General features: G+C 54.2%; 3 protein-coding genes across 39 annotated transcripts in view; 1 reads left to right on the top strand and 2 right to left on the bottom strand.

The window, feature by feature from the left end:
* ADAMTS13 (ADAM metallopeptidase with thrombospondin type 1 motif 13) overlaps positions 1–8697 on the bottom strand; it is a 40581-nt gene extending 31884 nt beyond the window's left edge. For 3 of the 4 annotated variants that reach the window (XM_063714511.1, XM_054520801.2, XM_054520803.2), the window contains exons 1-7: positions 8487–8696; positions 4235–4355; positions 3619–3685; positions 2306–2463; positions 1181–1264; positions 731–855; positions 448–594 (exon numbers count right to left, since the gene is read on the bottom strand). In XM_063714511.1, the coding sequence (XP_063570581.1) occupies positions 448–594; positions 731–855; positions 1181–1264; positions 2306–2463; positions 3619–3685; positions 4235–4355; positions 8487–8548 (764 nt within the window). In that variant the 5' untranslated portion in view covers positions 8549–8696. Of the gene's footprint in view, positions 1–447; positions 595–730; positions 856–1180; positions 1265–2305; positions 2464–3618; positions 3686–4234; positions 4356–8486 lie in introns of all 4 variants that reach the window. The other variant, XM_054520800.2, reaches the window with a different exon arrangement.
* A 16-nt stretch (positions 8698–8713) lies between these two features.
* REXO4 (REX4 homolog, 3'-5' exonuclease) lies at positions 8714–20806 on the top strand. 2 transcript variants are annotated; one of them, XM_003780662.4, is made up of 8 exons: positions 8714–9137; positions 11761–12107; positions 13856–13999; positions 14285–14478; positions 15704–15792; positions 18054–18128; positions 19021–19095; positions 19832–20806. In XM_003780662.4, the coding sequence occupies exons 1-8, from the start codon at positions 8913–8915 to the stop codon at positions 19949–19951; spliced, it is 1269 nt and encodes a 422-aa protein (XP_003780710.3). In that variant the 5' UTR covers positions 8714–8912; the 3' UTR covers positions 19952–20806. The 2 variants fall into 2 exon arrangements, with proteins under 2 accessions (XP_003780710.3, XP_024108650.1); XM_024252882.3 differs by lacking the exons at positions 13856–13999; positions 14285–14478 and having other exon boundaries at positions 8738–9137; positions 11939–12107.
* Positions 19319–27624, bottom strand: part of STKLD1 (serine/threonine kinase like domain containing 1) — a 33181-nt gene continuing 24875 nt past the window's right edge. For 15 of the 33 annotated variants that reach the window (XM_054520813.1, XM_054520810.2, XM_054520825.2 and 12 more), the window contains 8 exons: positions 26347–26463; positions 25000–25140; positions 23865–23999; positions 23040–23168; positions 22820–22948; positions 21938–22078; positions 21536–21615; positions 20954–21212 (listed from right to left, as the gene is read on the bottom strand). In XM_054520813.1, coding sequence (XP_054376788.1) covers positions 21123–21212; positions 21536–21615; positions 21938–22078; positions 22820–22948; positions 23040–23168; positions 23865–23999; positions 25000–25140; positions 26347–26463 — 962 coding nt within the window. In that variant the 3' untranslated portion in view covers positions 20954–21122. The other 18 variants (XM_054520808.2, XM_054520822.2, XM_054520823.2 and 15 more) reach the window with 8 other exon arrangements.

Here is a 27624-nt window from a genome sequence, read left to right as displayed (position 1 = left end):
AAATAGCAGGTAACAAAGCAATGCACAGCATAATTGCAATTTTCCTTTTATTCAGGGATCCAAACTAAATCCCAATTTTGCAAATAAGAAATATGTGTGTGTATGTAAAGAAAAGACTGAAATTAAATACAAAATGTGAAGAGACATTATCTCTAAATGGTGGGATTTGAGATAATTTTTACAGCCTATTCTTTCTTTACCTGAATTTTCTGCAGAAGTTATTTTCTACCTGCTAAAGGTGTCTTGCTCGTCTTTTGGAAAAAAAGTTTCTTTTAATCAAACAATATCAGGTTCCCCTGTCCTCACACCTGAGTCTGTTGGGGTGAGGGGTACAGGCTCCTCTGGAGAAACTCTACAAGGACCCACTGCTTGCCAAGACCACCTCCACCCTGGGTACCCAGGTCAGCTCCTTGCCAGAGCCTCGGGACAGCTGGTGGGGCTGCATACCTGTGTCCAATCTCATGGGCGATGGTGACTCCCAGGTCGAAGCCAGTGTCCTCGGTAATGAGGCAGCTCCAGGTTGGGGAGCAGGCACCGCCCAGCTGGGTGACCCCCCGCACCTGCCGGTTACCATCAGGCAACTCCAGGTCAAACCTCGTTGACAGAAAACAGTCACTTGGGTGGTGCCAAGGCACGTGCCTGCCCTGAGATCACCTTTGCAGAGGGCAGGAGGCTAAGGGTGCAGCCTTCCCAGGCTGGCTGGCCAACACCCATCAGAAAGCTCGGCTACCTGGTGATATAGAGGACCAGGTCAGCATGGCCAGGATCCGTGTCGTCCTCAGGGTTGATGGCCCGGCTCCACCCACAGACGCTCAGCAGGGACGAGGTGAGGTTGGCTGTGATATTTGGAGCACCCTGCGGATCCACAGCAAAGCCTGCATTTAGGACACCCCAACCAGGCACGATGCTGACTGCAGTCAGTGTGTTTCCCAGTTAGTCCTCATAACAACCCTGTGACTAGCCCATGTTAGGGATGAGACAACTGAGGCTCAGAGAAGTAGTCAGGCAGCCTGTGCTGAGTGCTAGGTAGAGCTGGGAGGGCAGCTGGTCTGTCTGGCTGAATGCATTCTGTGATCCATGCTGCCTGGGGCATCCAGGACAAGAGGTTAAAGAGGATGGAGACGCGATGACTTGGGCTTCCCGCTCTGTATGGCGTGCTGAGTTCCAGCTCCATGCCTACCTCGGGCTCTGTCAGAATGACCATCTTCACCAGGTGCACCCGAAACTGAGCCCCCAGGGACGGGTCCCGAAGCAGTTCAGCCCCCTGTGGAAGGGCAAATGAGAGAGGTAACCCGTCAGGTGGGCATTGCCAGCCCCAGGCAGCCGCTGACTCCCAGGGGCCCCCGGAGTACGAAGAGCCGGAGAGGCTACTCCACCAGCATGTGTGGGAAGCAGGGGGGGCTCCTAAAATGTGATGCACAGTCAGCCATGCCTCTGTTGCTCCTCAGCTCATGGCTCAGGAAGGCAACTAACGCGAGGAAAACAAACTCCAAAGCAAGGGGATGAGAGCACACAGACGGTCACGAGTCGGATATTCTGGTCAAATGCTGCTCCTCTCAGATCAGAGGCTCCTCTCAGATTACAGGCGCCTGCCACCATGCCCAGCTAATTTTTCTGTTTTTAGTAGCTACGAGGTTTCACCATGTTGGCCAGGCTGGTCTTGAACTCCTGACTTCGGGTGATCCACCCACCTTGGCCTCCCAAAGTGCTGGGATTATAGGCATGAGCCACCGCGCCTGGCCTTGTCTGTCTTTCTGAGACGGCGGCTAGTGGGGTAGTGGTTCCCTGCCCACCCTTCCCCAGCTTTCAGGTGAAGGGGGCTGCAGGGATTCAGGCGCTAGCAAGAAATGAAGGTGGGCATCTCCTTTGCCAGCAGTCTCTGTTTAGACTTTAGACGGGTGACCTGTCCTTGCCACTCTGAGTAGGGGACAAGAGAATGGAGAGAGGGCAGGGTCGGGGTGCAGAGGGCAGTGTGAGCAGCCAGCATCCCATTTGCCAGAGTTGTGTTAGCTGAGCTTTGTGGGGGTCAAATGGATACTGGGGAAGAGGCCAGGCTTGAGGGTGGCCCCAGGTGAAGGGACTTGAGTAGTGAGAGGCTGCAGGATGTGCATGTGCCATGGAGCCTAGAGAGGGTGTGGGACCTCACCCACCTCCACCCAGGGGAGGGAGGGAGAAGAGGAAGAGCCCCGAGCCATTCTACCTGAGTTTAACCCACTGTATTCAGACTACCAGATACACCAGCCCACAGACATTGGTCACCAGCCCTGGCCGCGGGGACCTGCACAGTCCAGCGTGGGGCACTCACGATGTTGAGGTTGGTGAGCACGTAGCGCTCCGTGTCCTCCTGGTGAGCCTGGAAGACATCAGGGCCCACAGCCACCAGCAGCTCCAGGTGTAGGATGCTGCCTGCAGCCCGCCTCTGCCTCTGCCTCTGCCTCTGGAAGCCAGGGGAAGGAGGGTGGCCTGGAGGGGTAGAGGGAGAGCAGAGGGCAATGGTTCTAGAGAGCAAGCAGTGGAAAGCTAACAGGAGAGGGGCTGGCGGGTCTTGGAAGGATGGCGGTCCGAAGTCAAGACATTGCGTGTCACCCCCACCCCAAGAGCCGGACCCCATTAGTGACTAGGCACGCAAAGGGCAGGGCCCAGGAGGAGCTGTTGGGCTATTGTATCCTTTAGCTCACCCCATCAAGACAAGCTTCTCACTGCCCTGGTGGCTCTGCTCAAAGGGGAAAGCCCCTGCCCTGCCTCCTGGACCCTGCTCTGGGCACGGGTATTTCACAAGTAACATCATGGACCCCGACAGGAAACTGAACACGAGTGGAGCCCGGTGGTCTCTTGGGAAGCAGGGGCTCAGGCCAGCCCTCACTGTCCTCTCCCAAGGGAACCCTTAGAGGGTCAGGGACCCTGGGCAATGATCTCCCAGCCTTTCAGGAGCAGCAGAGCTGGAAGGACCCAGGCTATGGGATACCCAGACAGCGTCGGCTGCATCCAGCCCCCAGCATGGCCCCAGGCACTGGTCAGTGTGCCTCTGGCCTAGACCACAAAGAACCAGATCACAAAGTGGGCCTTGCCCTCCCGTTGCACCTGATCACTAGCCCACCTGCCTCTGGCCCCCATCAGCCATTAGTCAAGTTGCCAATGGCCCTACTGGGAAGGGGGCTCGCACCCGGAGAAGGTCACAGACATAGGCCTGTGGGCAATGGGGACAGGCCTTTATCATAAGGAAATCCATGGCCTTAGGAGGGAGCCTGAGCCAGTACCTATCTTGTTTCCCACAGAAGGAATAAATATTTACATCCACGGTCAGAAACCACAAGAGCTCCTGAAAATCAGCCAGCTCAGCAGAGGCCATGGGGCAGGAGGGGCCAGCCAATCGGTAACTGTTCCCTTGTGATATTTAACAGAAGCTAGGGTGAGAACCCTGGCCTGGCTGGAACACCCAGACCAGCTTTTATCAACTGGGCAGGAAGTAACAGAGTTAATTAACAGGGGTGACAGCAGCTTCTCTGACCTTCCCCTGCCAGATCCACCAAAAATCCCAGACCGCTGACTCAATGGTGAGATACCCCTTGAAAGTCCTGAGAAACTCCCCCCCGGGAGAGAAGACACCAGGACAAGTACCTTTTAAGGGAGCACCAGGGCTCAAGTAAGAAGACACGGCCTGTGGCTCCAAAGCCTGAAGACAACTCTGCAAGACAAAAAGAGATGGATGGGGCCGGGCACAGTGGCTCTCGCCTGTAATCCTAACACTTGGGGAGACCGAGGTGGGAGGATCACTTGAGTCCAGGAGTTTGAGACCAGCCGGGGCAACATAACAAGACCCCATGTCTTAAAAAAAAAAAAAAGAGAGAGAGAGAAAGAAAAAAGAACAAAAAGAGACGGATGAAGAGGGAGACAGGAGGCGGGAGGTGGGTGATGCCAACCAAGAAGGAGAGGGGGAAATCAGAGACAGGGAGCAGGAGAGGAAGGGAGAGGCAGAGAAGAGCAACCTACACAGTTTGGGACAAACTAGTATCTGTCTGTTCAGCTTCACCGAATGAGCAGGTCGTACTGAGACACCAACTCCCTCTTCAGTGAGCACACTTCATCCCCCAAAGCCCCAAGTACAGACTCCCCTGCCCAGCGCAAACCCCAAAGCTGATGTAGTCAGCTATTTGGCACTCCCCTCGCCCCAGGTAGCTCAGAATACCCCACCCAGAGGCTCCCAGAATACCCCCGCTCCTGCAAATGAGCCCACCTGCTGGAAACGGGAGGGTCCCCAGCAGCCCAGGAGAAAGCCACAGGCAAGGATTCCGGCCACACAGAGGGGAGGGCATCTTGCCCGGGGGTGACGCTGGTACATCCTCAGGAGAGCCAGCCTGTGGAGTGGAGCAGAGTGAGAGGGGGCCTTGGTGACTGGGAATCTGGTCAGTGTGGAATGGGACAGGCCCGCTCGCTGGGCGGGACGATTAGGCAGTGTTTACTCTTGGAAGCTTCCTGCCAGGGCAGGGGCCGTGGCTAGGGTGGGCGGCCTGCAGCTCCTCCTGCTGCAACCTGGGCCTTGCTGTAAGATGGCTGCAGTTCAGGGTACCCTGAAGCCCAGTCCTGCACGCCAGAGAGCTCTCCGGATGTGCACGTCCACCTCCTTAGAGGAGGCCTAAGCCATCTAGTCCGGAGAAGGGATACTGGACCAGGAACCCACAGACAGGGGTTCACGACGAATGCCAGGACCTCGGCTGACTCTCTCTCCGGGGTCCCCGCTCCCATCTGACAGATGAGAGGCTGTGCCAAAGACATCGTGGTTCTGGCTCAACTCTCCACCTACTCTGTGCCTGCGCCTGATGAGGAGAGTCGCAGAAGTGGGCTGCATGGCACCAGATCTCAGCATCATCACAAACCGCCTGGCAATCCCCTTCATCTCCTGGAAGACTCTCTTCACATGCTCCAAACCACTCTTTTACACCCCTCACACCCACACAGCCGCACAAGCTGATGACCAGCAGGGGGATTCCCTTTGTCTTTCCACCCCTCAAAGTGCAGCCTCTCTCCTCCTCTGCCATCAGGGAGGAAACATCCACACTCCCTGCCTGGCCCTGGCTCTGGATCCCTTCCCAGCTCTCTCCTCCTGCATCATTAGTTTCTGCCCCTCTGCTAGAGCCATTCATTCACTCCTTCAGCCGACAAATGTTTCACTGAGCACCTGAAACAGGCTAGGCTCTGTGCTAGACACCAGGAAAGCAGCCATGAGCCAGGCAGACAGCAGCCTCGGCCTCTCACAGCTTAATTCTAGGGAAGAGAACCAGACAGCAAAGTTGCTAGACAGTCACGTGTTGTGTATGTAGTATGTTCAAAGGTGGTAAGTGTTATGGAGAAAAATACAGCAGAATAAAGGAATGGGGGGCTGGAGGGGAGGGTGTGCTTTCATGCAGGAAGGTAAGGAGGCTGTTGGAGAAGGGGGCATGCTTAGATGTCGAGATCCTGGTACCTGGCTCACCCCATCAGCATACATGACTCTCCTGTCTCTTTTTTTGTTTTTGTTTTTTGAGACAGAGTCTTGCTGTGTCACCCAGGCTGGAGTGCAGTGGCACGATCTCGGCTCACTGCAACCTCCGCCACCCAGGTTCAAGTGATTCTCCTGCCTCAGCCTCCCTTGTGGCTGGGATTACAGGCGCTCGCCATCACACCTGGCTAGTTTTTGTATTTTTAGTAGAGGTGGGGTTTCGCCATGTTGGCCAAGCTGGTCTCAAACTCCTGACCTCAGGTGAGCTGACTGCCTCGGCCTCCCAAAGTGCTGGGATTACAAGCATAAGCCACCACACCCAGACACTCTGGTGTCTCTTGATTACAATCAACAACCTTCCCTTGACCCACACTGTCCTCCTGCCATAGCCCTGTTTCTGGCTTGCTTTACGAACTTGGAAACATTATTTTCAGTGGCTATCTCTACTTCCTTGCCTCCAATTCCCACATCCCACTGAAACTGATCTTTAAAAGGTCACCAATAACTTTGTGAACCCTGAAAGAGCCACTCCTTCATGATGGATCCCAAGTTACTAACTGGGCATAAATTCAAAGTAGGGCCTAGCAGCCATTTGCTTACTAGGGTCACACACACATTCTGTGTTCCTGGGAAGCCCCTACTCTCGCTTAACTCTGGGATGGTTTCATAGCTGTCTGTTCCTGTTTATGCCGCCAGAATCAACCCATCGACTGTGACCTGCATCGACCAATCTGAATTCAGCAAGTATTAACCAATCAGAACTAAGCAAGTGTGCCTTCCTCATTTGCATAAGTGGACCAAAGTGGGAACCTGGGCAGGAAGTTCTCTACAAAAGACAACCTCTTTCTTTGTTCTCTTTGTTCTCCGGAATGCACCTTTGTACAGAAGGCTGCATCACCCTGGTTTGCAAACTGCTGGAACAAAGTTTTTTCCCTTTTTTAAAAAGAAAACCCGGGCCGGGTGCAGTGGCTCACACCTGTGATCCCAGCAATTTGGGAGGCCAAGGCAGGTGGATCACGAGGTCAGGAGTTCAAGACCAGCCTGGCCAGCATAGTGAAACCCCGTCTCTACTAAAAATACAAAAATTAGGCCAGGTGCGGTGGCTCACGCCTGTAATCCCAACACTTTGGGAGGCCGAGGCGGGAGGATCACCTGAGGTCTGAAGATCGAGAACAGCCGGGCCAACATGGAGAAAACCCATCTCTACTAAAAGTACAAAATTAGTCCGGCATGGTGGCGCATGCCTGTAATCCCAGCTACTCGGGAGGCTGAAGCAGAAGAATCATTTGAACCCAGGAGGTCAAGGTTGCGGTGAGCCGAGATTGCGCCATTGCACTCCAGCCTGGGCGACAAGAGCAAAACTTCATCTCAAAAAAAAAATTATCTGGGCATGGTGGCGTGCACCTGTAGTTCCAGCTACTCAGGAGGCTGAGGCAGGAGAATTGCTCAAACCCGGGAGGTGGAGATTGTGGTGAGCCGATATCACGCCACTGCACTCCAGCCTGCGCAGCAGAACAAGACTGTCTCAAAACAAACAAACAAAAAAGAAAACCCTTTTCAGTGGACTTGCTGACAAACTCAATGCCATATCTTGTTCCCATCTCTCTGTCCTCGTCTTTCTCAGCCTCTCAGCAGCATCTGATGTGGTTTATTCTCCCCCTGGATTCTCTAATGCCACTCACATCCGCCTCTCCTCCCACTGCACTGACTGCTCCTCCCTCAGCCTCCTCTGCTGCTTTGCCCCTGGAGAGCCCCCAGCACCTGCTATCTGGTCTTAACCCTTCACTCCCTATATTGGTACTCTCTTTGGATGAACTAACCCAGGTTCATGTTTCAACACTAATTATATGCTGACCATTTCCAAATTACATCTCCAGCACTGACCCTTCCCTAAGCTTAGGAATCTTAGATCCTGCTGCTGATTAGACGTCTCTCCTTGGTGACTGACGGCCCATTCAAACTCAGCAAGTGTGAAAAGGAGCTCATGGCTCCACTCCCATACTTCACCCTGCTCCCCGCAGACATTTATTGAGATGATAAATAGCCACACCCAGTTGCTCAGACCAAAATCCTAGGAGCCTCACTTCCCTGTTACTCCATCAACCTCTGCCTGTTACACACGCACATCAAATCTATCCACTCCTGGCCGGGCACGGTGGCTCACACCTGTAATCTCAGCACTTTGGGAGGCCGAGGCGGATGGATCACTTGAGGTCAGGAGTTCAAGACAGCCTGGCCAACATGGCAAAACCCCAGGTCTACTAAAAATACAAAAATTAGCAGAGCGTGGTGGCGTGCACCTGTAATCCCAGCTACTCAGGAGGCTGAGGCAGGAGAATCGCTTGAACCCAGGAGGCGGAGGTAAGGGAGACCACCCCTCATATTGTCTTATGCCCAATTTCTGCTTCCAAATAAAGAAGAAGTAAAAACTAAAAGGCAGAAATAAAATCCACAGACAGACAGCCCGGCGCCGTGCCCTGGGCCTGGTTAAAGATCAATCCTTGACCTAACCGGTTATGTTATCTATAGATTTCAGACATTGTATGGGAAAGCATTGTGAAAATCCCTGTCCTGTTCTGTTCCGTTCTGATTACCGGTGCATGCAGCCCCCAGTCACGTACCCGCTGCTTGCTCAATCCATCACGACCCTCTCACACAGACCCCCTTAGAGGTGTAAGCCCTTAAAAGGGACAGGAATTGCTCACTCAGAGAGCTCGGTTTTTGGAGACGTGAGTCTGCCGATGCTCCCCGCTAAATAAAGCCCTTTCCTTCTACAATTCGGTGTCTGAGGGGTTCTTGTCTGCGGCTCGTCCTCCTAGAGTGAACTGGCAGGGACTCCTCCCGGTGCCTGGGCCTCGTTTCCCCACTGCATGTGGAAGATGAGCCGCTGTGAGGCTAAGCATGGAGCAGCCCAAGGCGGGAAAGGCCCAAGAGTCCAGCACGCAGGCCAGCGACCGAGCCCGGCTCTCACTAGCCCCACCGCCCAGAGCCCCCAGCTCAGCTGCCCCACCGGGTGCTAAACACAGAGCGGCCCCCTAGTTCCCTTCCGGCGTCCGCATCTCTCATCCCCATCCAGGATCTCGGAGAGGTCCTCGGCTTGCCCCAATCAAACTCGAGGTCGATGACCCCAGATGCCGCTGGCTAAGGCGGCGGCCCAAGTCCCGTGCGGGCGAACCGCCCAGGCTGCGCGGAACCAGAGGCGGGGATCCGGTTTCCAGCCGGTTGTGGAAAGACGAGCGCTTCCGGGGACTGGAGCGTGCGCGCTGAGGTATGCGGAACGCGTGCGGGGTCTCTTCCGGAGTCTTTGCCTGAACGGGGTCCCTGCGGCGGGTGTGTTTCGGCCTGGCGTGGGCAGGCGCTTGTGCTGCCAGGGCGCCGGGCCTGGGGAGCTCGGGGTCTCGGGTGGCCGCCGGCCCAGGCCCTGGACGGCAGCAGGATGGGGAAGGCGAAGGTCCCCGCCTCCAAGGGCGCCTCGAGCAGCCCCGTGGCTAAGCCGGGTCCTGTCAAGACGCTCACTCGGAAGAAAAACAAGAAGAAAAAAAGGTTTTGGAAAAGCAAGGCGCAGGAAGTAAGCAAGAAGCCAGCAAGCGGCCCCGGTGCTGTGGTGCGACCTCCAAAGGCACCAGAAGACTTTTCTCAAAACTGGAAGGCGCTGCAAGAGGTGAGGTTTGAGGGGGCCCTGGCGGAGCGCTGCGCAGCTCATTCCCGCAGAACGCGACGGAGGGAAAGACTTGGGTAGCCCCAAAAAGGACCTGTAAAGGCGGATTTGAATCGAAATCTTGTAAACAGCTTTTCACAAGAAAGGTGGCCTGTTGAGGGAGGTCTCGAACTTGTTTGCGTGAAAGAAAATGATGAAAAGAATTATTTCAAGTACAAAAAAGCAAAGATAAACCCTTGTACCTTTTGCATAATGAACTAACTAGAATGGATTTTACAAAGAGAAATTTAGCTTAAAATCCCGAAACCAGGCCGGGCGCGGGGCCTCACGCCTGTAATCCCAGCACTTTGGGAGGCCGAGGCGGGCAGATCCCCTGAGGTCAAGAGTTCAAGACCAGCCCGGCCAACATGGTGAAACCCCGTGTCTACTAAAAAAGTACAAAAAATATTAGCCGGGCGTGATGGCGCGCGCCGGTAGTCGCAGCTACCCGGGGAGCCTGAGACAGAAAGAATCGCTTGAACCCGGGAGGCAGACGCAGTAGTGAGCCGAAATCGCGCCACTGCACTCCAGCCTGGGCGACAGAGTGAGACTCCATCTCAAACAACAACAACAAAAGAACACACTGGTCTGTGTAGCAAGACAGGGAGAAAGAAGGTTCTTGTGTAGAAGTGAAAAGCGGATAGCAGCCGTGATAGAGAGGGTTCTAGCGACACTTATGGTCTTGAAGTAAATACTAACTGAGCTCCTAAAAATGTGCCCTCTGCCATGTGCTCTATGCCATGTGTGTTGCAGTCTCCACAGTAAGACTGTGAGGTGGACACTTTCATCATCTCTATTGTATAGATGAGGAAATAGGCTGGAAAAGTTCAAATAGATCATCTAAGATTGCGGCTGGGAACCAGGCGGCTGACTCTGGAGTCCATGCTTTTAAGGCTGTGTTGTACCTGCTCTCTCTCTAGTGACCAGCGCTTCTGTAGAGGTTGCCTGCTCTCTCGCAGACACTCCTTCACGTGCGTCACTCATACATTCTTACCACATCCCTTGGAGCTCCCTTGGAGCTACTGTTAGGATCATAGCTCACTGCTGCCTGGGCTCCAGTGATTCTCCTGCCTCAGCCTCCCGAGTAACCCACACGTGTAATCCCAGCACTTTGGGAGGCCTAGGCAGGAGGATCACTTGAGCTCAGGAGTTCAAGTCCAGCCTGGGCAACATGGTGAGATTCCATCTCTAAATAAAAGTAAAAAGTAGTTTTTTTAAAAAAGAAATGTGATCCCCAGTGTTGGAGATGGGGCCCATAGGAGGTATTGGGTCATGGGGGCAGATCCCTTATGAATGACTTGGTGCCCTCCCCTCAGTAATGAGTAAGTTCTCACTCTGCTAGTTCAATTGAGAGCTGGTTGTTTAAAAAGAGCCTAGCACCTTTTTTGCTTGCTCTCTCGCCATGCGACACACCTGCTCCCCCTTCGCCTTACACCGTGATGGGAAGCTTCCTGCGGCCTCACCAGAAGCAGATGCTGGCACCATGCTTCTTGTACCCTGCAAAACCATGAGCTACATAAACGTTTTTTCTTTATAAATTGCCAAGCACAGGTATTCCTTTATAGCAATGCACAATGAACTAATACAGATGGGGTTTCACTTTGTTGCCCAGGCTGGTCTTCAACTCCTGACCTCAAGCAATCCTCCCACCTCAGCCTCCCCGAGCGCTTCTTGAACCTCTTAATACTCTGCACAATATCTCAGTGCAGACATTCCTGTCTTGACACACAGGACCAGTCAAATTCCCATGGGCAGCCCCAGGGTTCTGTGGGATTTCTTGAACACCGACTCTTCTTCCTTCTCCCAAGAAAGAAAAGCAAAATAAGTGAATGGAAGGGATGTTTGCTATAGGGAAACTTTTGAGTGTTTTCTAATTCATCCAAGAAAGTCAGCCCTTCAGTTGTTTACCTATCACAGGAACAGGTAAGTAGCACCTGCCTCGTCATCGCACTGTGGTGGAGTCCACTCCCGCTGGGGATTTGAACACAGGGAGGAAGCTGGGCTCTAAGACCACAGGAGCCTCTGCTTGGGTGACAGCCAAGGTGTGGCTGCCAGCGGTTCTTCAGCCACTCCAGTTTGACAGAAGCTTTTCTTTTCATTTGTGACACCCCGCCCCCCCCCCCCCCACCTTCCTGAGACCTTCACAGCAGTAGCAAACCAGGGAATCTTGTAAAAAAGAAAAAAAAGGTGATTTCTGTGTAGCAGGATGTTGGCCCAAGCTGTGAGGGAGGTTAACTCCAGAATTCTTTCTAGATAAACTGAAAAGGGAAGTGGTCTGTGGTGTCCAGCCACTCAACAGGTACCCAAGGTGTAGAATGAGTTTGACATTTTGTATGCATGAAGGAGCAGGTGCAAAATGCATTATAATAAGGTAAGCAAAGAAACAGCATTTCACCACAAGTGACTCATGAGAATGAAAAAGAGCTTTTTCCAAACCGTTTGAAAATGAATTTCAGTGATGCAGATGGGAATTGTATAGATGTGATTGGTGTATATGTGTGTATATACACACACACGTAAGTTTTTTCAATCTGCTGTGTGTAATTTCCAAATTCAAATGTAGCATTTATTTTATTTTGGGTCCCAGTGGCTGCTGAAACAAAAATCTCAGGCCCCAGAAAAGCCTCTTGTCATCTCTCAGATGGGTTCCAAAAAGAAGCCCAAAATTATCCAGCAAAACAAAAAAGAGACCTCGCCTCAAGTGAAGGGAGAGGAGATGCCGGCAGGAAAAGACCAAGAGGCCAGCAGGGGCTCTGTTCCTTCAGGTTCCAAGATGGACGGGAAGGCGCAAATACCTCGCACCAAGGCCAGTGGAGCAGAGCACAATAAGAAAGGAACCAAGGAAAGGACAAATGGTGATATTGTTCCAGAACGAGGGGACATCAAGCATAAGAAGCGGAAAGCTAAGGAGGCAGCCCCGGCCCCACCCACCGAGTAAGTATGGGCCACCTCACCACTGAGAACCGAGTCGCAGCGACTTCACCAAGGCCTGTCTCCTTATGGAGGCTGGTGGCCTCACCGCAGTCTCTCCATCACCTTACCCTGATGTCGTCTGTTCCTTTGTTTACTTGCTGTTACTTGTTTTCCCCTAGAGTGTGCGCATGATAAGGCAGGGCCTGTTTCTTCCGAGCGTTGAGCAGAGCTCAGCATTTAGTGGGTGCCGGTATACGTGTGTGGAAGGAAAGCGTGCTGAAGCCGGAAAGACCTGAGTATGAGGCCTGTCCCTGCTTCTCGCCAGTTGGGTGGTTTGGGGCAAGTTTCTGACGTCCTCTGTGCCTTGTGGTAGTCATGGTGGCGTCACAAGGAGATTGTGAGGTTGGCACTCTTGGCTCAGTGCCTGGTGATTACTTCAACCCTGTGATGGAGCCAGGTGTGGTGGCTGTTGCCTGTGGTCCCAGCTCCTTGGGAGGCCAAGGTGGGAGGATCACTTGATCCCAGGAGGTTGAGGCTGCAGTGAGCTGTGATTGCACTACTGCCTCCAGCCCGGGCGACAGAGCGAGACTCTCAAAAAAACAAGTGAAAAGAATAAACCCTGTGCTGGCCACCCACGTGGGGTGGACCGGGAGTCAGTGGCCTTCTCTGAACGGTTCAGCTGGAGGTGACGTGTTCGTAAGACACAGCTGGCTTCATGTTGCCTGGGTGTTCAGGACACAGTCGCTGATGGCTGAGGAATGAGCCATTTGGGGGCCTTCGTGTGTTGTGCTAGGCAGGCTGTCTGGGATAGAGTTCAGTGAGGCGGGCCCGCTCCTCCCTCTTGAGGCTTATTGTCAACTGCAGTAGACAGACTGTAAACTGCAGCTGTTGCTTAAGTGTGGTCAGGATAAATCTAGTGAGGAGAAGGTATTGGGCGCCTGGAACAAGAGGGACGTGTCCATTCAGTGGGGCCAGGAACGGCTTTTCGAAGGAAATGACATTTAACCTTAGCCCAAGAGACAGATTCCCCAGGCAGGTGTTATGTGCCTGCGTGAGCATCCAAGTACGGAGGGCAAGGGGTTCTGTGTTTCCATCTTACAGGCATTGTGTCTGTCTGTGTTTCCTAAGTGTTCGATAATGAACCTGTTACTTTCATAATTAAATGTTAGCGCTCATTACACTTGAGTGGTGGGTTATATGTTTCTGTTTTATATTCTTTGTGTTTGTCTGTGTTCCTAAATCTTGAATAATGAGTGTATTTTCTAATTAAAAAGGAAAGAGATGAGGCCAGGCGCTGTGGCTCACACCTGTAATCCCAGCTCTTTGGGAGGCCGAGGCAGGTGGATCACTTGAGGTCAGGAGTTCAAGACCAGCCTGGCCAACATGACGAAACCCCGTATCTACTAAAAATACAAAAAATTAGCCAGGCGTGGTAGTGGGCACCTGTAAAATCCCAGCTACTAGGGAGGCTGAGGCAAGAGAATCACTTGAACCTGGGAGGCAAAGGTTGCAGTGAGCCAAGATCGTGCCACTGCACTCCAGGCTGGCTGACCCAGTGAGACTCCATCTCAAAAAAAAAAAAAAGGAAAATGCCAAGATGATCAAAATAGCAGAAGCAGCAGGGCCAGCAGTCAGGGTGTCTGGGGCCAGCCTGTGGGAGAGGCAGGCTGTGCCATCGCTCCACTCACCTGCACAGTCACCCCCACAGCCCCACCCCACCAGTTGCACTAGGGTCTTCTGGTGATCAGCCTGTTATCTTTGCCTTTTAGGGAAGACATCTGGTTTGACGACGTGGACCCGGCGGATATCGAAGCTGCCATAGGTCCAGAGGCGGCCAAGATAGCGAGGAAACAATTGGGTCAGAGCGAGGGCAGCATCAGCCTCAGCCTCGTGAAAGAGCAGGCCTTCAGCGGGTACGCTGGTCTTAGGGAGTGGGGTCTGCTGGGGATGCTTAGCCATGGAGGGCGGGGCTGCTTCAAGGAAGAGGATACTTTCCTCTCCCCGAAGTGAATGAAGCAAGCACCTCCCAGGGTCCTGCTAAGAACCAGGACCACACAGAGCTTGTCACGTGGGTGCAAATGAGTGAGGGGCAGAGAGCTTTTCTCTGCCGACACTTAGTCCATGGATTCCTGGCGCTCTGACCTGGAGCCCTGTGGCCTGCCGTGTTTATTAAACTACAGCCTTTGGTTACCCTTCAGCCTGACAAGAGCCTTAGCCTTGGACTGTGAGATGGTGGGCGTGGGCCCTAAGGGGGAGGAGAGCGTGGCCGCCCGTGTGTCCATCGTGAACCAGTATGGGAAGTGCGTTTATGACAAGTACGTCAAACCAACCGAGCCCGTGACGGACTATAGGACAGCAGTCAGTGGGATTCGGCCTGAGAACCTCAAGCAGGGTATGTCATCCGCAGCGCAGGAACTTAGAAGGGAAAGTAGTAATTGGATTCATTTTCTCCCTTTTGTTCCCTTTTCTGTCTGAGACCACTCACTGTAGCTGGTTTCGATGCGTCTTGTCTCCTTTTGGGGCGATGGGTTTTAAAATACAAAAGCCATCCTTACACGGCTTTACACCCATTTATGCCTTGTGCTTCATTGCCTCCTGTCCACTGACTTTAAGACCAGGCCAGTAGCTGGGCATGGTGGCTCATGCCTGTAGTCCCAGCTACTCAGGAGGCTGAGGAGGGAGGATTGCTTGAGCCCAGGAGTTCAAGTCCAGCCTGGACAACATAGCAAGGCCTCGTTTCTAAAAAAAAATTTTTTTTTTTTTTGAGATGGAGTTTTGCTCTTGTTGCCCAGGCTGAAGTGCAATGGCACAATCTCGGCTCACTGCAACCTCCGCCTCCTGGGTTCAAGTGATTCTCCTGCCTCAGCTTCCTGAGTAGCTGGGATTACAGGCATATGCCACCACACTCGACTAATTTTGTATTTTAAGTAGAGACAGGGTTTCTCCACGCTGGTCAGGCTGGTCTCGAACTCCCGAACTCAGGTGATCCGCCTGCCTCTGCCTCCCAAAGTGCTGGAATTACAGGCATGAGCCGCTGCACCTGGCCTTCTAAAAAATATTTTTAAAAAATTAGCTGGTCCCACTTGGCTCAGGCCACCCTTGGTCTAATCAGCCCTGTTCGGGGGGTACAAGTGGGGTTGGTGGTGAGGCGGTCCCCAGAAGCAGGCAGGGCTGCCTCTGGAGCCCAGGGCCTAGGGCAACACATCTCTGCCCGTTTTTGTGGGGGCAGTTTTGTTTTTATTTCCATTTGGAAAATTGTCAAGTAAATCATGAGGTTGAATAGGCAGAACTGCGCTGCCAGGCGGCTCTAAAAGCTTCTCAGTGCCTACACTCAACATATGCGCTCCTCAAGCCACGAACCGACTTTGCAGACTGTGTGGAGCACTTCATTCCTCTCCTCAGAGGTGGTTCTCGCAGCCACCCCTGCCAGGGGCCCACAAGGCACTTCTCCCAGGGGGGTGGGTGGGTGTGGTGGCTTCGAGTCACCCTCCATAGTGGCATTGCAGGCCTGACCATTTGTCTTAGGTCTGACCAGGGGTAGGAGCGGGGCCGCCTCCTCCCAGAATGATGGTGATGTGTGTGTTGCAAAAAACCGCTTCTTTGTGTTGATTTTCCAGGAGAAGTGCTTGAAGTTGTTCAGAAGGAAGTGGCAGAGATGCTGAAGGGCAGAATTCTAGTGGGGCACGCTCTGCATAATGACCTAAAGGTACTGGGCTCCCTCCCGGGGGCTCAGCTTGCCCCTGCTCCGTGGGTGTTACACTCATGCCCTTGCTGTGTTGGGGAGTTTTTAACAATGTGTGGGTTTGTGCTCTATGTTGGGAATAGTTTGGTAATAATATCAGATACCACGTGCTGAGTTCTTACTGTGTTTTAGGAGCCATGCCAGGCTCTTGTTTTGAGAGCCCCCAGCGAAACTGGGGTTCCCATACCAGAGCAGCTGGCAACCCCGCCCTAATGAGAAATGAAGGTGCTGATACCCCTTTTACCTGGAGGAAGGCCTAATGTCCAATTGTCCCATCCGTGACCAGGGTCCCTCCAGAGGAAACAAGTTTATCCTCGCAGATGCCCTGTGGCCCGTGTTCAGGTTACGCCTGCCTGACCATCACCCTGGCCCTGGGAGCTTGCCTTTGCCTTCTTCCTGGCGTCCCGAGGAAAATCCCGCCTGGGGCAGCCCCTGGTTCTTCAGATGGAAAGTGCAAATTCAGACACCACCACCGTGGGAAACAAGTTCAAAGACATATACAGACCCTGGGCAGGGAAGGCGTCATGGGTTGGGAGGGCAGCCCGCCATCCCCTGGTCACCCGAGGCAGGAATGAAGAGTCAGGCAGAGCGAATACGCGTGTATTTACAGGAGAACAGGGTGGGGGTCACTTTGAGTTTATGGGCAAATGCCTGGATGTTGGTTTAAAGGACACAGTGGGAACAGCGGGGAGGCCAGTCTGCTAGATGGGAGAGACACTTAAGTTGTCACCTCTGCCCACCGGCTTAAAGCACTTGGGTGTGGTGAGGAACTTGAAGCCGTTCAGAAGGAAGTGGCAGAGATGCTAATGGTCAGGCAGCAGCCTTTGCTATGGTGCTCCCGTTACGGCACTGTAGAGATCTGTTGAATCCATTAAAGATGCCGGAGGTGTTGTTCATGCTTGTTTATAGAGGGTGAAACTGAGATGAGAACCACCCGGGCAGTCTCCTCACAGAAAGGTCTTCTGTGTGCTCCTACCGCATCCCCTCAGAGACTGCCACTGTGGTAACTTGTCCTTCCCTCCTCACTCTGGCTCCATCCCTGGTAACTTGTGCAGCACATGTTTAAGTCTTTCTTGAAGATTATGCTAAGGACCAGACACAGTGGCTTATGCCTGTAATCGCAGCTTTTTGGGAGGCTGAGGCTGGAGGATTACTTGAGGCCTGGAGTTAGAGACCAGGCTGAGTAACATAGGGAGACCCCATCTCTATAAAAAATTTTAAAATTAGCCAGGTGTGGTGGCGTGTGCCTGTTGTCCCAGCTACTCAGGAGACTGGGGTGGGAGGATCAGTTGAGCCCAGGAGGTTAAGGCTGCAGTGAGCCATGATTACCCTATAGCACTGCAGCCCAGGTGACAGAGTGAGATCCTATCAAAAAACAAAACAAAACAAAAAAAATTGCATGCTAAGATTGCAAGATGAGCTGTTAAAATGTGTTATTTCCAACTTCCTGATGTGCAGAACCAACTCAAAATACAAGTATAATATAGGAATAAGTTGGTTGCTGGTTAACTGTTGACTGTTTTTCTCCTACTTCCTTGATTTCAAGATTTTGTTTTTATTGTCTCTGACTGTTGGGCATCAGCTTAAGTCAGTGCGATAAATTTCCTTCTGGAGTTTAAATTCATATCAGTGCCTTGTTTCCATGTGTGTGTGACACACTTGGATTCCCTACAAGATGTTACTTGCAGGGCAGCCGCATTGGGTCACACCTGTAATCCCAGCACTTTGGGAGGCCAAGGCGGGTGGATCACCTGAGGTCAGGAGTTGGAGACCAGCCTGGCCAACATGGCAAAACCCTGTCTTCACTAAAAAATACAAAAATTAGCCAGGCGTGGTGGCGGGCACTTGTAATCCCAGCTACTCGGGAGGCTGAGGCAGGAGAATCACTTGAAACCTGGGGGCGGAGGTTGCAGTCAGCCAAGATTGAGCCACTGCATTCCAGGCTGGGTGACAGAGCAAGACTCCGAGAGACACACACACACACACACACACACACACACACACACACACACACACACACACACACACACACACACACACACACACACACACACACACACACACACACACACACACACACACACACACACACACACACACACACACACACACACACACACACACACACACACACACACGTTACTTACAAAAGGTGGTGGGGGGAGGGGGTTCTGCTACTACAAACCAAAAATGAAAATGATTATCATTATATTTTATTTTTCTAGGTACTGTTTCTTGATCATCCAAAAAAGAAGATTCGGGACACACAGAAATATAAACCTTTCAAGAGTCAAGTAAAGGTACTTAAAATGAGTGTGACTCAGGATACTGTATTTCTGTTTTGCTGGTCACTTCATTGTTTCTGGCCACTGGTGGCTGACTTGTTGGTTAAAGGGTTTTTGTTTTTCCTTTTAGCCTTTAAAACTACAAGGAATGTTTAAAAATAGAGTTCTGCTAATTGCTGACCTTAAAAATGATTGCAACGGAGAGCAAGTTATTTCCACTCTAACCTCTGAAACAGGGTCGCTGACTAAGGGCCTGGTGCCACTGTCGTATCTGCTCTAGAGGGTGCTAAGGGCAGAGCCATTCTTCATTCTTCATCCTTCTTTTTTTTTAGACAGGGTCTTGCTCTGTCACCCAGGCTGGAGTGCAATGGCATAATCTCGGCTCACTGTAACTGCCACTTCCCAGGCTCAGGCAATCCTTCCACCTTAGCCTCTGAAGTAGCTGGGACTGCAGGCATATGCCACCACCCCTGGCTAATTTTTTTATTTTCTTTTTTTAGAGATAGGGTCTTGCTGTGTTGCCCCGGCTGTTCTCAAACTCCTGGGCTCAAGTGATCTGCCCTCCTTGGCCTCCTAAGTGCTGAGACTACAGGTGTGAGCCACCGTGCCTGGCCAGAGCTGTCCCTCTTGAAATAAGCAGGGAGGCCTCAAGATGGGAGATGGGGATGCTGACTCCTCCCCTGGCCTTCTCCTTTTATTGGCTGATAGGGGTGTATCACCAGCCCATCATGCTATAAAGAGGTTGCAGCTGGTGGCTGCCACCCTAAGTGCCATGAGCACCTCTACTGAGAGGCAAACTGTAGGTCGCTTGGGTGAGGTTCAGTAGCCAACCGCTCCCTGCTTGGTGGGGCGACCCTCTTTGGGCCAAGCCTGCAGAGGCCCCCACTCGCCTCTTCCCCCTTTGCAGAGTGGAAGACCGTCTCTGAGACTACTTTCAGAGAAGATCCTTGGGCTCCAGGTCCAGCAAGCGGAGCACTGTTCGGTAAGTGTGTCCTAGGGGGTAGTTCATGGAGTTTGGGGCGGTTTCTCACCTGGAACCAGGCATGAGTCACCTGACACAGACGTGGGGGAGGTGGGGCCTGGGCACCTACTTATTCTACGAGGCTATTGGTCAAAAAAAAAAAAAAAATGGCAGAGCAGAGTTACAGAATTTTGGTTAAATTCTAAATATGCACATTTAACGAATTTAACACTTAACACAAAAGTACTGCATTCTCGTTATTTGGAGAAAAGTTGCCAAATAATTACAGAGGGTCCCCCCACTCCCGCAGCCCTCCAGCCCTGCCCTGCCCGGCCCCGCTGAGCAGCTGGTTCTGCCTCTGTGGAGCAGTCACCCCCTGCAACGTGGCCTCAGCGCTTTGGGCCCTTTTTGCCCATCTGCTTGGTCCTTGTGCCCCTGTGCCCAGCGCCCAACCTGCCATCACCCTGCACTCAGAGACCTAAAAAGGCAGCGTGTTTGTTGCTTCTCCTCTTTGGGTTTCCCTTTCTCCTCCTGGGAGGGGTGTCTGAATCACGGAAGTGTGGGGACCATCAGGTCGTTGCTCCCTCTGCTTCTCTCGTGTCCTCCCTCCCTGTCCTGGTGACATCTTGTGGCCAGGTCCATGTCTCACTCGGTACGTCCGTAGCAGAGTGGCTAGTGGGAGGGCTCAGTCATTGTGGGGTTGACTGTGGGCTGCGGCTATGCCTCATCACCTGCTGGGATGTTTCGTGTCGTCTAGATTCAGGATGCCCAGGCAGCAATGAGGCTGTATGTCACGGTGAAGAAGGAGTGGGAGAGCATGGCCCGAGAGAGGCGCCCCCTGCTGACCGCTCCAGACCACTGCAGTGATGACGCCTAGCGGTCCTGCCCTGCCGCTGCTGCCACCCTGCTACAGAGGCAATGTGACCAGCCACAGGGACAGCTCACATCTCCCCAGAGTGGCGACTCTGGTGAAACCTTTTCAGAATCATGGCAGAGGGGCGTGGCGTGGTGCTACTGAGAACGTCCTCCTTCCTCTTTGTGGTCTGAAACCTGCTCTTACTGTCCATGTGTGTTTGGGCCCGGATGGCCAGAGTGGGATCAGGGACTGCCATGGGCACGCCTGGCCACGCTTTACCGACTGCTGACCCCCTGGGAGAGGCAAGGATGGGGCCTGTGGGCCGCCAGCCCGTACGGTGCTGTCACCGCCCATCTTCGGTGACACCCTGGGGTGAGGTGCTCAGCACCTTCCTCTCGAGGAGCCACATTTTCCTTCTTTGTCTTAGGGGACATAACAAGCTTTGCTGGGCTTGAGGGACCCAGACCAGGTGTCTGCAGTCAGCTCCTGAGACAACGGCTGGCCAGCACAACAGGTGTTACATCAGGGGTTTCCTGTGGCCGTTTGGACTTTGAGCATTTATCTAAATTAAATTGGCCCAGGGTTGGCTGGTGGGTCACCCAGCAGAGGCTTCTCCCCATAGCACAAGGATGTGTTGCCTGGGCACGGTGACTGTGGTTATTCCTGGAGGTCGGCAGACATGCCAACCTTGGGCTATTTGAGCTGGAGAAGCTATGTGATGCTAGCCGGTGGCTTTCTGGGCTAGGCCCCAGTTTGAGGCTCCCCTGGGAACTAGAGTCAGGAACAGCCAGTGGCACAGCCACCTGACAGCTGGACAGAAAAGGTGCAGATGCACCAAGGATGTGATTTAAAATAAATGCAGATGTTTACTTTGAATGGAGCCTGTGGAGGCTCACTGTTGACTCTCATCTAGAATGGTCTGAAAGGACTGCTGTGTCCAGGGGCGAGGTCTGTAGAGACTGTAGAATTAAGTGTCGCACTGGCCAGTCACAGCCTCTTGCCAGAAATGATTAAGGCAGAAACTGGCCTTGGGCCTCTTTATTAGTCACCTAAGAGGAGTGTGAGGTGTGCATTCTGGTGCTGGATGACCCTTTCCCCCGCCCCAAGGGAAACAGTGGCCCATGGAAAGGAAGGGCAGGGAGAGGGCACACGTGGAGAAGGGGCCTGTGGGGTGTCTGTCTTCTCCCCAGCATCAGGGCTGAGCTGCTTCCCCACACGGGGGGCTGGGAGAGGTGGCTGCCTCCAGCCTCAAGAGCACTTTTTTCGCGTAAGAAACCAGTTCCTGGAAGGAGGAAGCAGGCAGGTCAGTTTTCGTGGACAGTCCCCGGGTCCAGGAGCAGTTACTCATGTGACTCAATCCAGCAGTCATGGACAGAAAACTCTTTGGAGAGGTCTGATTACCCCTCCCGTTTAAGATTGATTTTGGCCCAGTCATAGAGACGGGATAATAGGCAGGCAGGAGAGCAGTCTTGAAAACTACACACGTGGAGATCAAGGCCAGTTCCATACAAACATCTATTCCAGTCCCCCAGACGTGGTGCACCCCAGCTGGGGGCTTCCACCTGGAGGGAGGCCTGGTTTGCTGAAGGCGCTGCTGTCACTCACCAGGCTGGAGGTGAAGCGCTCCTTGATCTCCTGGACCAGGGCCTTCATACCACTGGACACCAGCTCCGGCAGGATCTCCTCTGCGGGTGGAGCAGGAAGGTCCTGAGGCCAGAGCCCTTACTGTGCCCCTTGCCAGGAGCCCCAGAAGGATGAGAGTGGGTCGCATTCCCCCTTGGGCTTGGCATGCACAGAGCCACCTTGCAGTTCCAGAGCCCCATGCGTCACCCTCAGCCAGGACAACCCCTGGTGCTCAGAAGATGCCAAATAAGTGGGAAGTTTAAGTGGGCCGAGAAGTGGGGTTGAGCCCACCTTCCGTGTGCTCCTTCTCTGTCAGTTATAGGGGGTGTGGGGCACCCCTGACTGCTGGGCTCTAGGGAGTGTGAGGCGAGAAGGGGTTCTCACCATAGGAAGCCAGGTGGACCAGCAGCATGCCCACGTTCTCCACCACCTCCGGGTTGTCCCTGTGGAGCTGGTAGGTCTCCTTGATGAGGCTGAGGCCACTGCCGCCCTCCTCCTGCACCACCACCTTGAAGGCCGCCAGCTCTGGGGGATGGGTGAGAGTGGGTTCATGCCCCGCTTTCCCCTGAAAGGGAAGAGCCTTCTGCCCAGGACGGGATGGGGCCCCAGAGCTCACACACAGGGAGCTGGGACAGGACAGGAGACGGGACCCAGGAGGCCCCATCAGCTTGGGTGGACCAGTAGGCTGGCATGGCCTGAACAGGACCACACAAGAACAGAGGAGGCAGCCCCCCAGAGCCAAAGAGGTCGTTGTCACTCTCTGGGGAAGACTGGGTAGTACAGAGATCAAGACCATGAGTCCGGAGTTGCCAGGCACCAGCTGGTGTCTTGGCCAGGCCCAGGGTGCTCTCCGAAGGACTGTGCTGTGTGCTGAGCATCGGTTGTGCTGTGCTCAGCGCTGGGCCCAGCCTGTCTAGCTGAGTAACAGGCAGGGTTGTGTTGTGGGGAATTGGAGACACTGTCTCCAGAGCTGTTTTGATGAGTCACGGTGTGCCTGCATGTTAGGAAACCCGTGCAGATGTGATGTGTTTATGGACAGAGAGAGGACCACAGGGTAGCATAACGCAGAGACAGACTTTATCAAGTGTGTGTGAAAGTCTTGATGGTGATTTCTGGATGACTGGACTTTAGATCGTTTTTAATTTCTTTTCCTTTTTGATTTGTTGCTTCTGTTTTTTGGTTTGTGGCACCTGGCAGATGTAACTGATGGGGGCTGATTCTTGCCCCCACCTCTAGGTGGCAGCCTCGTCCTGTCACCAGGCTCACCTGACACCTTCACCAGGCTGGCCAGTCCCCGGTAGGCATTGTTGACCAGCAGGGCTCTGTCCTGGCACAGCCGGATGCTTTGCAGGAGCAGCGCCACCACTTGTTCAAACTGCTGCTCCTTGATGCAGCCTGCAGAAAGGAGCCGGGCTGCCTTGTGCCTGCTGTGCCTCGAGGCCCACCCCTCCCAGCCCCAGGGGCCCAGGGCGCCCACCCAGCTCACCCAGCAGGGACAGCAGCCAGAAGACTCCACAGCTGGCTTCCGCCATTTCCCCATCCGCAGGGTAGGTGGCCAACACCTGGCTGATGAGGTCCGGGACCTTCTCCAAGGGGGCCTTGTTCACAATGATACCTGGAACCAGGACAGGGATGGAAGGGGACACCCAGGCTTTGGGTGTGTGCAGGGGGGCCTTCCCATCCCCCATCTGCTGCCTTCCTCCAGCTAACGACAACAGCAGAAATGGGGTGGGAAAGGCCAACTGTCCTCAGAGACGGGTCGGGGGGTTAGCCCAGGAGAGGCTTGGAGAGTCCCACACTTTGGGTGCTGGCAGGGTTCTCAGGTTTCCTGGGCTTTCCATGGTTTGGAGCTCTCTTTTTCCTGGGGCGCTGGAGTGCCAAGATGGGGTCTAGAGGAGGGGAAGCAGCACAGGCTGGGGGAGCCCCCTATTGTGAATCAAAAATCAAAACAGGGCATCCAGCACCACCGCTGCCCTCTGGAACCAGGACTGCCTGGAAAATCCCAGGATGTTTCCCTGGGCGGGAGTCACTTAAAACTGAGGGGTCTGCCCACTGGGCAGGAAGTCCTGAAGCCTGGCCTCTGCCAGAAGGCCTTTCCTCCCCTGCCTTTTCTCTCTCTGCTCCTTGATTTTCTTCTGTTGGAGTTCAAAGCTCTCAGAAGAGCCTTTCCCAGACTATGGCTGTCAGGGACAGGACATGGAGGTCCTCGAAGGCTGTCAGGGGCAGTTAGGGAGTGGCTGGGGGAGGGCTGCCAGCCCTGGTGGGACAGCAGGAGGAGGGCCCCTCACCGTCCAGGAGGAGGGCCCCTCACCGTCCAGCAGGAGGGCCCAGAGCAGGCCCAGGCCACTGGCGCAGACGTCCCTGCTTTCAAGGGAGCTGTTGAGGTGCTCCAGGATGTGTTCCAGCAGCCCAGCCTTCTGCAGCTCGTCTGACAGTGACTCTGACTCTGTGGGTAGGCCAGAATGAGGACCCCAGGGCCCCTCCCTCCAGGAAGCCTTCCTGCCTCTGTTGTCCTCGGGCACTGCAGTCCCATTTGACCTGCAATCCTAGGTGCCTGCTCTGGACCAAGTTGTGTGCACTCAACGGAGCCCTGAACAGGAGGACATGGGACTGGCCCCAGAGGAGTCTGTCCATCTCGTGCACCACCAGTCCCAATAGCTGCTGTCTCACTCCCAGGCTGGGTCTGACCTCTGTAGCTTCCCATCAAGGGGGCCTGGCCCTGCCTCCTGGGCTCACAGAGCCAGCCTGTGCCTTCCAGGATGGAACCATGACGGGGCCCTATCCCGGTAGGATGAACTGATACCCGTTTTGCCTGATGGTTCCAGTTGACATCTATTCCTAGTGCTTCCTTTCACTCCCCAAAGTGAGATCAGCCATGTATGATCAGTTATCCAGTCTGTGCACTAAAGAGGGTGCTGGGGCCCGGCCCCCAGCCCTGACCCCTGCTGCATGGACTCCTGGCAACTGTCCTTAGGCTCTCTCGAGGCCCAGCTTCCTGTTGGGGAGAACAGTGCCCACCCGATTTGTGGGTGAAGGTGTGAGCGCTCTTTATGGCCCTCTCCTTCCCACAGTCCTGGCTGGCGGCTTCGGAAGCCCACTGGGCCCTGTGGAATGGAGACACACAGGGCATTTGCCCCCCAGCCTCCCAGAATGGGCAGGAAGTGTGGGAAAGAGACGTCACTGGTGTGAAGCCCACAGCTGTGCCTAGCACGTCTGTAGAGGGAACCAGTGACTTCAAGAGTGGAAACTTGTCATCAAGATGGAAAACGACGCGACCAGCATTTGGGCTGGCCGAATGAAGATGGCCAAATGCTGCTGTGCATTTCAGGAGGAGGCCCAGCACTGTCCTGTCCAACCCACCTATACCCCAAACCAACCCTTCCCAAGACGCCTGGGAAGGGCTGTCCTGGAGTGTGGGTGGGGCAGGAGGTGGCTGGCAGACACACCCTGGGTTGTGGTGATGGCTAGCAGGCTGTAGACCATGACGAGAAGTGGCTCCTCCTCGGGGTGGCTCCGAAGAGCACTCAGCAGGGTGGAGGTGATGGCTTGGTTGCAGGGAGCCTTGGCTTCCGGGTGGTACACCAGCGCTGCTTGGGCCAGAGGAAGACGCCTGGCGTTAGCCCCCCAGCTCGGGCATGGGGCCAGACACACAAGGCTCACAGGCTGGGGGATGGCATCTCCACTTTGCATGAAGGAAACCAAGGTCTGCCTTGTTCTTCTGACCCACAGCAGGCCTCCGTGAATCCCTGTGGCCTAATGGAGTGAAGGACCAGAGGGGAGCCCTGCCTGGCCAGACCATGCATCCTGGTCCCTGGGAGCCGGCCAGGCAGCACTGAACACAATTTCAACATTGCATGGAACTCCAAACTTCAACAGTGAAACTAGAAAGGTGGCCGGGCGTGGTGGCTCATGCCTGTAATCCCAGCACTTTGGTAGGCTGAGTCGGGTGGATCACGATGTCAGGAGTTCAAGACCAGCCTGACTAACATGGTGAAACCCGTCTCTACTAAAAATACAAAAATTAGCCGGGCGTGGTGGTGGGTGCCTCTAGTCCCAGCTACTCAGGAGGCTGAGGCAGGAGAATCACTTGAACCCGGGAGGTGGAAGTTGCATTGAGCCAAGAGTGCGCCACTGCACTCGCCTGGGTGACAAGAGCAAAACTCCATCTCAAAAAAAAACAAACTAGAAAGGTAACTAAATACTTTTTGTTTAAAAAAAAATCATCAAAGCTAATTCAACTTTTTTAACAACCCATGTCTCATAGGAGGCTCAGTCTCAGCTCCAGCCTCTTCTATCAGGACAGTGAAATGAACTCAGCACTGCCCTCCTACCAGCCTTCTTCAGAGGACACAACCCATCCTCCCTGAGGGTCACTCTAGAGGACCTCGTGTCCAGCTCCTCGCTTCATAGCTGGGAAACTGGCAGGAGCAGCAGGAACTTGTCCAGGGCCACGGAGCAGGCAAAAGGCAGGCCTGGGTGGGATCCGTGTCTCTAAGCTCCTGGCCTGTGCCCTCTCTGCCATCCAGGATGGGGTCCGATAGGCACAGGACGGCATGGACTGTCCAGTGGTCAGATGCCAACCAGGTGGTGGGGGCGGAGCTAGGCCACCAGGAGTGTCTCCCCCACCTGGCCTGGCCCTGGCATCCACCTTGGCCTAGAAGGTGCAGCAGCAGGGAGCAGGGCATGGCTTCCCCTAACCCACCCGGCCCGGTGCCCACCTTGGCCCAGGAGGCACAGCTGCAGGAAGCAGTGCACAGCTTCCCAGACCCCACCTGGCCTGGTTTGGCACCCACCTTGGCCCAGGAGGTGCAGCAGCAGGGAGCAGGCACACAGCTGGACATCGAGGACCCTGTCATGGAGCTGCATGGTCGTGACCACCACCTCCACCAGCTCCGGGGGCCACGGCAGACCTGGCAGGGCGGGCGGCACAGGGGAGACTCATTTTGGGCCAGATCGGGGGCATATAGACCCGACCAGGGCCCCCAGAGGCTGGTAGGAGCCTGCAGGGCCCTAGGTGGGTGAATAGAAGGGGGAAGGACAATTAGGATTAGCGCTAGGTCCATGGAGTGCATGCTGTGTCTGCCACGGGCATCCTGCTCTGTGCTGCCCACAGCCCTGTGAAGTGGCCCCTCCCGGGAATGCCCTCCTTATGCAGATGAGGAACCTGGGGTCAGCAGGATGAAAGCACCTGCTCTTCAGCAGTTTGAACACAACCAGTCTACTCCAGAGCCCTTGGCTGCAACTGCCCTGAGGGTGGACGTGGGTGGGGTGTGCTCCATCCACCCTGCCACTGTGCCAGGAACTGTTGTGGGCTGGGGACTGGGTGAGGGGCAGTGGCCAGGCAGCCATCCCTCCACTCTAGGCTCATGAGAGCAACAAGGATGAAGTCCTGGCACCCAGAGTGTGGAGTGAAGCAAGATCCCCCCCCCCTTTTTTTTTTTGAGACAGAGTCTCACTCTGTCGCCTAGGCTGTCGCGCAGTGGCATCATCTCAGCTCACTGCAACCTCCGCCTCCTGGGTTCAAGCGATTCTCCTGCCTCAGCCTCCTGAGTAGCTGAGATTACAGGCATGCGCCACCACGTCTGGCTAATTTTTGTATTTTTAGTAGTGACAGGGTTTCACCATGTTTGGCCAGGCTGGTCTTGAACTCCTGATCTCAAGTGATCCGCCCACCTCGGCCCCTCCCAAAGTGCTGGGATTACAGGCATGAGCCACCGCGCTTGGCTGCAAGCCCATTTCTAAGCAAGGCGTGGAGGGAGATGTGGCTCCAGGTGGTGGGAAAGACCTACCCTTTGGGATGGGGCCCAGCAGCTTCCCTAGTTTCCCCAGGGAGGCAAAATCTCTCTTCCCAGGGACTCTGTCCTGGTCACAGCTGAGCTACAAAAGGGGTCGAAGAGGAGGAGGGGAGGGAGGGAATGATAAATTAGGCCCATATGAGGCCTCTGCCACCTACTCAAAGGCCGGGGCTGGGCCTTGTCACCTCTGAGGCCCGAGCCACTGCAACAAACCTCAGTGGATTCCTAATCCAGGTCTGATGGATGGACGGATGGATGGATGGATGGATGTGTGAA

This window comes from Pongo abelii, chromosome 13 (assembly GCF_028885655.2).
Source record: "Pongo abelii isolate AG06213 chromosome 13, NHGRI_mPonAbe1-v2.0_pri, whole genome shotgun sequence".
Taxonomy (NCBI): Eukaryota; Metazoa; Chordata; class Mammalia; order Primates; family Hominidae; genus Pongo; species Pongo abelii.
Note: the sequence above shows the minus strand (reverse complement) of the source record. Positions and strands in the feature narration are given on the sequence as shown.